Source organism: Otolemur garnettii, unplaced genomic scaffold (genome assembly GCF_000181295.1).
Source record: "Otolemur garnettii isolate 467f Iridium unplaced genomic scaffold, OtoGar3 scaffold00202, whole genome shotgun sequence".
NCBI classification, from domain to species: Eukaryota; Metazoa; Chordata; class Mammalia; order Primates; family Galagidae; genus Otolemur; species Otolemur garnettii.
In genome coordinates this window covers 2,295,139-2,304,869 of record NW_003852597.1, presented here as the reverse complement: position 1 = coordinate 2,304,869, position 9,731 = coordinate 2,295,139, and the positions used below count along the sequence as shown (strand labels likewise).

Here is a 9,731-nt window from a genome sequence, read left to right as displayed (position 1 = left end):
AGGCTCTGTCTCAAAAAAAAAAAAGACTTAGTTTGCTTACTTGCCATTCAGTTACGTTTTTCCTCAAAATCTGAACTCTTTTTTTAAATGAGATACTGGGTTAAAAAATGTTTCTAGAGCAAAATTTAAAGTGAGGCCTTGCTTGCTCACCAGTCTTTAATGATCACCAATCACTACTTAAGTCTTGTCCTGATCCCCTTGAGGATTAAATAGGACATTTCTTCTGCCAAAGGCTTTGGTTTCTAGCCCCTTGGTATGAGGAGTGGATTGACCCCTTTTCTTGTATCCTTGTTCCCTTTTCTGCTTCTCTTCCCTTGCCTCTGAGGTAAGAAATGAAGAGCAGCAGGCCTATGAAACCCTGGAACTGCCATCCCCTAAGCCAGTGGTTCTCAATCTGTGGGTGACAATGCACAGCAACTGTATTAAAGGGCCATGGCATTAGAAAGGTTGAGAACTCCACTGCCCTAAGCAAAAAGAGAACCACATTTCCCCTTAGAGCAGTGGTTCTCAACCTTCCTAATATGGCTGCCGTTTAATACAGTTCCTGTGGGTCATAACCCACAGGTGGAGAACCACTGCCTTAAAGGAAAGTGCCTAAGTGACATCAAGCATCTCCTTGAATTTTCCTAATTAAAACTTAGACATTCATCACCCTCTCTTCCCCTGTCCATACCCTCTCACTAGTAGAGAAACTTGGTCTCTCCTACCCCTTGAAGCAGCAGCTAGTACTGTGGAGAAAGTCTTGCCCTGCAGTATAGACCTGGACTCCAGCCCAGCCTTGCCACTCACTCACTGTGGGACCCTGAGCAAGTCCTTCCCCTCCCCTGCAAAACGATTCCATGTGAAACAGATTCTGGGTCTGACAGCCATAATCCTTCACCCACTGGCTTACCTTATCCTCTGTTTCTCTTCCTTTTCTGCAGCACCAGCAGGCTGCGGGCCATGGCTATTCTTGGAACTGAAGGTCGAGGTTCCTTCTCCTGCCCTAAGAGCAAGACTGATGGGAGCCCCAAGGTAACTCACTGTTATATAATGGTTATCACTGATCCAGAATTATTTCCCCAAGACCTGAGATCAGTGACCCTGAAGGATGTACTGAGGTCATTGATCCCAGAGTGAAACCATTAAAATCAGGGACCCAAGGGACTTCCACACTCCTGGTTCGAGGCTGTTGTGCCTCCAATCCTTGCCTTCTTTTCCTTCAGAGCACCAGCTCTCCGGTCACCACCTACCACCTGCAGCGGGCACTGCCTGGGGGCATTATCCTCATGGAGCTGGCTTTCCAGGTGATAGGAGGAACACAGAGTAAGGAAAGCCAGACCCACTTGTCTCTTGCCCTTCTGACCTCATTTTTGTCCTCCCATTAGGGCTGTTATTTTTGTGTCAAACAGTTTGCCCTGGAATGTTCCCGGATACCAATGGGACAGGCTGTCAACTCTCAGGTATGTGGGAGGGACAAGGCTGAGTCACAGTCCATATACTCTAGTGTGATATGTCCCTGACCAGTGTGGTAGATAGTAAGAGTAATGCAGTGGGTAGTCTGGTGAGGTGATTAGCCAGGTAGTGTGACCTGGCTATGTCAGCGCTCCCCCTGCTGCTGTGATCACACCAGCTACCAGTCTGACCCTGTGGTCAGTCTAGCACTCTTTCACCTTTTTCTGCAGCAAGGTAGAAAGCAGTCCAGCACAGTGCCTGGTCTGGCCTGTGGTCACCTAACATCTGTGCTACACTCTAGTGGAATCTGGGATACAAAGTAAAAAGGCCCAGTCTGGCTCGGCGCCTGTGGCTCAAGCAGCTAAGGCACCAGCCACATACACCTAAGGTGGCGGGTTCGAATCCCCAGCCCAGGCCCGCCAAACAACAATGATGGCTGCAACCAAAAAATGGCCGGGCGTTGTGGCGGGCGCCTGTGGTCCCAGCTACTTAGGAGGCTGAGGCAGGAGACTCGCTTGGCCCAGGAGTTGGAGGTTGCTGTGAGCGTGATGCCATGGCACTCTACCCAGGGGGGATAGCTTGAGGCTCTGTCTTAAAAAAAAAAAAAAAAGGCCCAGTCTCCCAAAATGGCCATAGTTACCCGTAAACCAGGAGTTACAAGATGGTATATAGAAGTGAGAATAAAATGAGGAGGACCTCCCATACAAACTATTTTGGCCGAGGGGCTGCTGCTGGGCCCATAGCAGCAGGGGGCATCTGTTGTGTTCCCTCCTCCTGTGGAAAGTGGAAGATGTATACTGGGTAGCTTGTGCTGCCACATCCTAACCTGGTCCCCTGCTGCTACCTCCCTAGCTGTCCATGCTGTTCACAGAGGAGTGTGACAAGGTGCGGGATCTGATGCATGTGCATTCATTCAGCTATGATTTCCACCTGCGCCTTGTGCACCAGCATGTGCTGGGTGCCCACCTGGTGCTGCGGCACGGCTACCACCTCACCACCTTCCTGCGACACTTCCTTGCCCACCATCCTGACGGCCCTCACTTTGGCCGCAATCACATTTACCAAGGTCAGTGTCCTAGAATAAGCCAGTGAGCCCCCAAAGGAACAGGCCAAGGTGCAACCCTAAAATAAGTGGTCTCATATTGCCAGTCACCTCATGTCATACATACCATGTCCCCGTGTTTGTGTCCTACGCCTATCTTAAGTTCTTCATGGTCTGTTTTGTATCACCTTTTGGGTCCCATGTCTTGTGTCCCCTGCTCTCTGTCTTGGGCTACTTTTGTCCCATTTCAGTGTTCCATAGGAACTCAGGCACTCCCCATTCTGCCTGCCAGTCAGCGCTTTGGCAGCTCCCATTTCCACACCCCTGCCAGATCAGTGTATCTGACCCAGCCTTAGTGTCTTCTGTCTCCTATAACTTGCCCCTCAGGGACACTGGAACTGCCTACACCACTTATCGCTGCCCACCAACTGTATAACTATATAGCTGACCATGCCAGCACATACCACATGAAGCCACTGCGTATGGCCCGGCCAGGGGGCCCAGAACATAACGAATATGCCCTGGTGTCAGCGTGGCACAGGTAATGCCTAGGGGGATCCAGCGCTCTCCAGGACAGCTGAAGTTGGAGCCATGCAGGTAGTTGGGCAGAAGGGGGTGCAGTTGGTTTCATTAGAATCTCAGAGTTGACACCTCCTCAACCTCAATGCACAGCTCCGGCTCCTACCTGGACTCTGAGGGACTCCGCCACCAGGATGACTTTGACGTGTCTCTGCTTGTCTGTCACTGTGCTGTACCTTTTGAGGAGCAAGGAGAGGCCGAGCGGCATGTTCTGAGGTCAGCAAACCCCACCTAGAACATTCCTGTTTCCCAGCCTGCCCCTGCTCTTGCCCTGTGCGTTTCTTACTATGACCACCACTCTCTTGCCCGCCTCCCTAACCCAGGCTCCAGTTCTTCGTGTTGCTCACCAGCCAACGAGAGCTCTTTCCCAGACTCACTGCTGACTTGCGCCGCTTCCGGAAACCACCCAAACTGCCTCCTGAGCCAGAGGCTCCTGGGAGCTCAGCTGGTAGCCCTGGAGAAGGTTCAGGGCTTGCTTTAGCACCTGGACCAGCTCCTCTGTTCCCACCCCTGGCTGCAGAAGTGGGCATGGCACGGGCACAGCTGGCTCAGCTGGTACGGCTGGCTGGAGGGCACTGCCGCCGGGATACCCTCTGGAAGCGCCTCTTCTTGCTGGAGCCAGCAGGGCCTGATCGACTGCGGCTAGGGGGGCGCCTGGCCCTGTCAGAGTTGGAGGAACTCCTAGAAGCAGTCCATGCCAAATCCATTGGGGACATTGACCCCCAACTGGTAGGGGATTGTGGGCCCATAAAGGGCTGGGATGGATGCCAGGATGGAGGGCACAGGAGTCTTAGAGGTGACTGGGACAGCAGACTGAAGTCTGTGCACCCTTTCCTAGGACTGCTTCCTGTCCATGACAGTCTCCTGGTATCAGAGCCTGATCAAGGTTCTCCTAAGTCGCTTCCCCCAGAGCTGTCGCCATTTCCAGAGCCCAGACTTGGGAACCCAGTACCTGGTAAGTCCCCTTGACCTTCCCCTGAAAGGGGAAACACAGCAGAAAGCTTTATCAAAGATGACAGATATCCCCCTCAGCCTAACAGAACAAGCTGTACTCTAGACAGAATGGGACTACACAGATATGTGGAAAACACTTTGTTCACCAGGCACATAGCCTGTGATTTGCTGAGAAGTAACTGAGAGCTCTGCTTCAAAGACTCACCAAGAACACAGATCTTGGCTTGAGATCCTGAGGGCAACCTCTGGCACTGACAAGCCAAGGTGCTCTCAGCACTTCAGGCGTTGGTCTCGGTGGCTGGAGTCCAGAAAGCTCAAAGTGGCCCTTAGACCAGCAGCATCAGCATCACCTGGGAGCTTGCTGAAGGGCAGACACTCAGGCCACACCCCAAACTCCCGACTTAGGGTCTGAATTTTAGCAGTCTTCCCAGGTGATTTGTGTGTGCATTAAAATTTGAAAGCATTGCTGTAAAGGACAAGTAGAGAGTATGGGCATGGTGACTCATACCTGCAATCCTAGCATTTTAGGAGGCTAAGGTAGTAGGACCACTTGAGACCAAGAGTTCAAGACCAGCCTGGGCAACATAGCAAGATCTACCCCTACAAAAACTAGAAAAATTAGCCAGGCATGGTGGTATGTGCTTATAGTCCCAGCTATGCAGGAGGCTGAGGCAAGAGAATTGCTTGAGTCTAGGAGCTTGAGGTTGCTAGGTGACACCACTGCACTCTAGCCTGGGCAAAAGAATGAGACCCTGTTTCAAAATAAATAAAACAAAAAATAAAAGTAGAAAAAAGCTACTATGGTCATGGACACACACTTGGGGAATTAAGAAAGACTAAAGAAATAGGCCCAGCAAGAGCTGAGGTTTAGGAGAGGAGCCATTTTAGAAGGATTTCACTTGAGAACATAGGAGTTGGTGCCTGGTGAAGGGTCCTGCAGCACAGTGCTTGTGAGATGAGTATCTTGAGGTGTAGGAGGGATCATCTGCAGAAGCTGAGATCAGTCAGGATAAGGCTGCAGTAGTGTCAGTGGATGTGGGCAGGGGTGCTCCTGGGGTGGTGGGAAGTCTGGAGCAGGTGTGGGTTTGGAGGAAGGGCAACACATGCAGCTTGGAGTAAGTTGAGTCTGGGGTATGTGAGGACCTTCACTGTCTACAAGGTGTGTGGTGTGGGCATCAGGCTTTGGAGTTTGGGACAGATAGCGTTAGCAGCTATGTGAGTATGGGCTATCTGAAGTCTCAGAAGAAGAAATTACCCAGGTTTGGGTCACAAAGCTGAGCACCAGGGAGCAGACAAACCTAAGGGGAAGGTCCTAGGAGCAGTCACAGAGATAAAGAGACCAAGGACCAGGAGGGGTTGTGCCAAGGTTAGAGCACTGTCCATCATTGATTGGCTTTAGCCTGCCAGGCTTTGTGCAGGGCTTCATAAATCAAGTGTGACCCTCATTAGGTGCTGCTCAAACAGGCTGGCTGGCAGATCAGTGAGGACTAGGCCAAGGTTTAATTGGGAGACATGGTCCTGAGTGACCTTGGGGTGCAGGCAGGGTTAGTTTGGTGATGGAAATAGGCCTTTCCTCAAGAAGCCTTACAGAGGATCTGTGCCTACACAGGTGACACAAACATTAGTCACTTTCTCATGTCATCTTTTGCTGCAGGTTGTACTGAATCAGAAGTTCACTGACTGTTTTGTACTCGTGTTTCTAGACTCCCACTTGGGAAAGACGGTAAGAGTAGAGGCAGGATTTTTTTTTTCTGTCAGACTAGTGAAAAGCTGTGCTCCAAAGGTTCCACCTCAGAGCCTGCGGAGGTTGGGTTGCCCACTCTCCCTGAGCCCTACTTTCTGTCCCTATGCATGCCCTCCTCTCACCACCACACCCTGTTGCCCAGTCCCTGACAGTGGTGTTCCGAGAGCCCTTCCCAGTACAGCCTCAAGACAGCGAGAGCCCTCCTGCCCAGCTCGTCTCCACCTACCACCACCTGGAGTCTGTCATCAACACAGCCTGTTTCACCCTCTGGACCCGCCTCCTCTGAGGGAGCAGACCACCGCATATCTCTCCTCAGATCATGGATCTATAAGATTGCCCAACTGAACCGGGACTGGCATGCCCAGACACTAACACCAAAGACTTTGTGACTCTGTCTTGGGGGTCTGCTGCCCCAGCCTGGCATCAGGGACTGTCTTCTTCAAACACTCATAACTGCTGACCAGTTGAGGACTTCAGAGGGTCAGACCAACTTTCCGAGACCACCCTGGGCCCTTCCAGAAGGATGGTTCCTCTTTCCCACTCACCTGGTAGAGTCCCAAGTATTCTTGACCCCACTTGGCAGGCACCCCCATACTCCCCTGCCTAAATCCTGGCCCCAGGCTTTGCTGTCCGCCCCTGCCCCTGCAGAGCCATCTGGTCTTCATTTCCCACTGGGGCATCAATGATGGACACTACCATTGAGATAAGACACCTTAGTTCCAATCCCAGCTCTGCCTGTAAGGTACCTATAACTACGGTTAAGTCCCTTTGCTCTCACACCCTTGGTTTCTCATCCATAAGTGAGGAGGTGGCCTCCAAAGCTCTCCTGTCTCCACAGCAACCCTGGCACCAAGTGGAGGATCTGAGCATGAACTATATGTCCCTTCTCAACAGGAGGGAAACAACCCAGTGAGACTGACACAGACACTATGTGTCTTTCCCCCCAGCCCCTATAACACTGACGTGAAAACATTCAGCAGGTCATCTTTAATGTAGAGGAGGACTCGGGATGCTCATGAACTGTCTCAGAGAGGCAGGTGGGTGGTTTGCAGGATCTCACTGGCCAGCCTGTGGGCGGCCCCGCCTGTCCCAGTATGAACGTAGCCAACTTAAGCCCTCCACTGTGTCTCCTTCAGGGAGAGAGGCAGTGTCATCTCACCCCACAAGAAGAAAAATAGCCTCTGTCCAACATCTGACCCTTCAGGGCTCCCTTCCCCAGAGCCACCCCTGTAGCCTCACCCCACCCCTCACCTTGAGGCTTATACTCGCAGCCCACAAAGCCTCTGTAGCCTTCATCTTCCAGCAGTTGAAACAGATAGGAGAAGTTCAGCTCTCCAGGGCTGCTGGGCTCCCCTCGGCCTGGAACCTGTGCCACCTGCACGTGCCCTGGGGACAGATGTGGGAGTTGAGAGGTGGGAGGCTTAGGGAGCAGCATAGCAGACTTGGAAGTTGCCAAGGGAGGGTCCCTCTCACCAACAATAGGCAGGAACTCTTGGATGTTTCCTGTCAGGTTCCCATCCATGATCTGCCAGTGGAATATGTCCTAGGGAGGAGAGTACTACGGTCAGAGACCCCCTCAGGCTCCCACTATCTGGAACACGGGCCGTCTGTGAAGTTCCCCTCACACTTACCATTTGTAATTGGAGGTTGGGTCTTCCAACCTTCTGTAAGATGGCTGCCGCTGGGGAAGGAGTCAAGGCCATGAGACTCAGGAGAGCACAGGGACCAAAGAGGACAGGGGCAAGCCCAGGGCCAGGGTCCTACCCTGCTGGGGTGTGTCCAGAAAGTACTGGGGGTCAGTGACACGGGTGTTGATGGGCTCCAACAGTCCCACGAGGTTCTCCTAGCATCATGTTTGATGCTGTGACCAGAGCTGCTCCCAGGTTTGTCCCCTGGAGGCACAGGTCAAGACCCTCACCTGTCCCTTTGAGCTGTGCCCCCTTCTCCACACAAAGTATGTGTATATATGTTCCCGTCCGTCTCACCTGAGCCAAAACCCCAGCTGCGTGCCTCAGGTTCTCCAGAAAAACTGTCTCCATCTCACCCCTCATTGCTGCTCGATCCCCTCCCTGTGGTACTCGGCCAGCCATCAGGTGAATCCTGTGGTGAGGACAGGACTAGAGGTCTTCACCAGCTCAGCTCTGTGCCAGCCCTCACCTGTCTGTCTCCCCAGATCTCTAGTCCAGTTATCACCTGGGTCACTATGCTCAGGCCTCCCAGAACCTTCAGAAACACTTTTGTAACAGCCTTAAGCCAACTCCTTTCCCAAATACCTTGTCTGGGTCAACCCATCCCTCCTGCCTCCTTACTTGATAGCAGCTAAAGTCTCACTTCTAAAGTTATTTCGGACCTTCTCAAGTATTCCACGCTATCCATCTCTACTTCTTATCCTTGCATCTACTTCTTAGCCTCTTGTCCTCACCACTCACCAGTAATGATCCACTCTTGCCAGTTCCTTCTCTGTTTGGCCTCTGCAGGACTTGACATTTGAATCAGCCCCACCTTGAGCCTTTCACCTCCCATCAATTATAAGCCACATCTAGCTTCAGCATTCCAGGCCCTTCCAACCCCAACAGGCTACATCTCCAGCCTCAGAAACTCAAGCCTCCTCTTGCCTTTGGCTACAGCATTCTTGGCTGGAATACTCTTTTACCTCCTGCTTATGAAACAAATGCCCCTTCCTTAGGCACTTAGTTCCAGCAGCATTGCCTGCAAGCAGCTTTCTCAGATGCAGACAGGGTTAGGTGTTTACTCCCACAGCTTTCTTGAGTAGGCCCGACCTTGACTGGACTGCTGGGTATACGTACTTTACTATCTCCCTGGACAGACTGGAGTTCCCAGCATGGGATAAGCATGAAAGAGTGGCAAACAGAATCACACACGACAGACAAAAAGGAGAAGGACCAGTACTCTCAGACTTCCAGGGACTGAGACCTGGCGCAGTCATCTCCCTGACTCCAAACCTGCTGCAGGGTCAAAGGTCTCAGAGGCGGGGAGGACAAAGAGATACCTGGGACAACCCAGAGCCTTGGCGTAACGCACAGCCTGCTCCAATCCCTCTCGGAAGGCCGCCTGTCTCCCGGGAACGGCCCCTAGCCCCATTTCCCCCTTCTCTTGGTCTCCTGAGGAAAGAACAGGCCTCAGCCCCGGGCTCGGGCACCGTGCCTTCACCCACCCCCGGCTCTCCCCAATCCCACTGCGCACCCGGGGGCGTGTTGATCAGCACCACCCTCAGCCCCGCTTCCCGAGCCACGCGCGCCAGCGCCTCGGGCGGCTCCGCGTATGGCCAGGCCACCTCAGTGGCCTCGAAGCCGAAGCTGCCGGCTGCCCGGAGCCGCGCGGGGAGGCCAGAGAGCTCGGGGAACAGCCAGGACAGGTTGGCCGAGAAGCGTAGCGGAGCCATGTCGCGGGAAGACCTGCGGGACAGAGTCCGTGAGCCGACCGGAAGAAGGCAGGCGGGGCCTGGAGGGCGTGCGGCCCGGGAAGTGATGCCCAGGGTCTTGGGGAGCCCCAGGGGCCAGCCCTCAGAGCGAACACGTATGGTTTGGGGCTAGAAAAGCGACTTGGGAGACGATCCGGGAAAATGCCTTCTACGGAGCGGGGGGGGGGGGCAGGGCGAGGGCTGAGGCGTGAGAAGAGAGAGGGGAAAGGCTGGGGGAGGGGCGTGGCCGGAGGGAGGGGGTGTGGCCAGAGATGGAGGGGTGGGGCGGAGAGCGGGGAGGGGCGCCCCGCCGTGTTAAACAAAGGAATGTGCACATCAGTGGTTAGCATTTCCGCTGCTTATAAAAGTAGTATCTGTTAGTTAAGGAACATTTGAAAGCTGTGTGACCAAATGAAGAATTCCTTTTTTTTTTTTTTGAGACAGAGCCTCAAGCTGTCCTCCTGGGTAGAGTGCTGAGGCATCACAGCTCACAGCAACCTCCAACTCCTGGGCTCAAGCGAGTCTCCTGCCTCAGCCTCGGTAGCCCCAAACCGTAC

The 9,731-nt window shown here is 53.3% G+C and overlaps 2 protein-coding genes across 4 annotated transcripts in view; one reads left to right on the top strand and one right to left on the bottom strand.

The window, feature by feature from the left end:
- Positions 1-6,645, top strand: part of SZT2 (SZT2, KICSTOR complex subunit) — a 52,278-nt gene extending 45,633 nt beyond the window's left edge. For both annotated transcript variants that reach the window (XM_003801208.3, XM_023507731.1), the window contains exons 63-72: positions 924-1,014; positions 1,206-1,286; positions 1,368-1,442; positions 2,287-2,500; positions 2,864-3,017; positions 3,149-3,271; positions 3,379-3,784; positions 3,894-4,010; positions 5,664-5,732; positions 5,896-6,645. In XM_003801208.3, the coding sequence (XP_003801256.1) occupies positions 924-1,014; positions 1,206-1,286; positions 1,368-1,442; positions 2,287-2,500; positions 2,864-3,017; positions 3,149-3,271; positions 3,379-3,784; positions 3,894-4,010; positions 5,664-5,732; positions 5,896-6,039 (1,474 nt within the window). In that variant the 3' untranslated portion in view covers positions 6,040-6,645. The remainder of the gene's footprint in view (positions 1-923; positions 1,015-1,205; positions 1,287-1,367; positions 1,443-2,286; positions 2,501-2,863; positions 3,018-3,148; positions 3,272-3,378; positions 3,785-3,893; positions 4,011-5,663; positions 5,733-5,895) is intronic.
- Positions 6,646-6,725: 80 nt separating this feature from the next.
- Positions 6,726-9,231, bottom strand: HYI (hydroxypyruvate isomerase (putative)). Of its 2 annotated transcripts, none has more exons than XM_003801206.3 (8): positions 8,958-9,231; positions 8,764-8,875; positions 7,739-7,853; positions 7,518-7,596; positions 7,385-7,434; positions 7,227-7,296; positions 7,005-7,139; positions 6,726-6,883 (listed from the first exon to the last, which is right to left on the bottom strand). In XM_003801206.3, the coding sequence occupies exons 1-8, from the start codon at positions 9,154-9,156 to the stop codon at positions 6,810-6,812; spliced, it is 834 nt and encodes a 277-aa protein (XP_003801254.1). In that variant the 5' UTR covers positions 9,157-9,231; the 3' UTR covers positions 6,726-6,809. The 2 variants fall into 2 exon arrangements, with proteins under 2 accessions (XP_003801254.1, XP_023363500.1); XM_023507732.1 differs by having other exon boundaries at positions 7,518-7,521; positions 8,958-9,212.
- Between the last annotated feature and the right edge of the window lie 500 nt (positions 9,232-9,731).

Excerpts from the sequence above, each read along its gene's own strand:
- HYI (XM_003801206.3), bottom strand. The coding sequence starts at position 9,156 with ATGGCTCCGCTACGCTTCTCGGCCAACCTGTCCTGGCTGTTCCCCGAG. Across the intron at positions 7,597-7,738 it reads CAGCTGGGGTTTTGGCTCAG|GAGAACCTCGTGGGACTGTT; the intron begins GTGAGACGGACG and ends ACATGATGCTAG. Across the intron at positions 6,884-7,004 it reads CTGCGAGTATAAGCCTCAAG|GAGACACAGTGGAGGGCTTA; the intron begins GTGAGGGGTGGG and ends CTCTCCCTGAAG.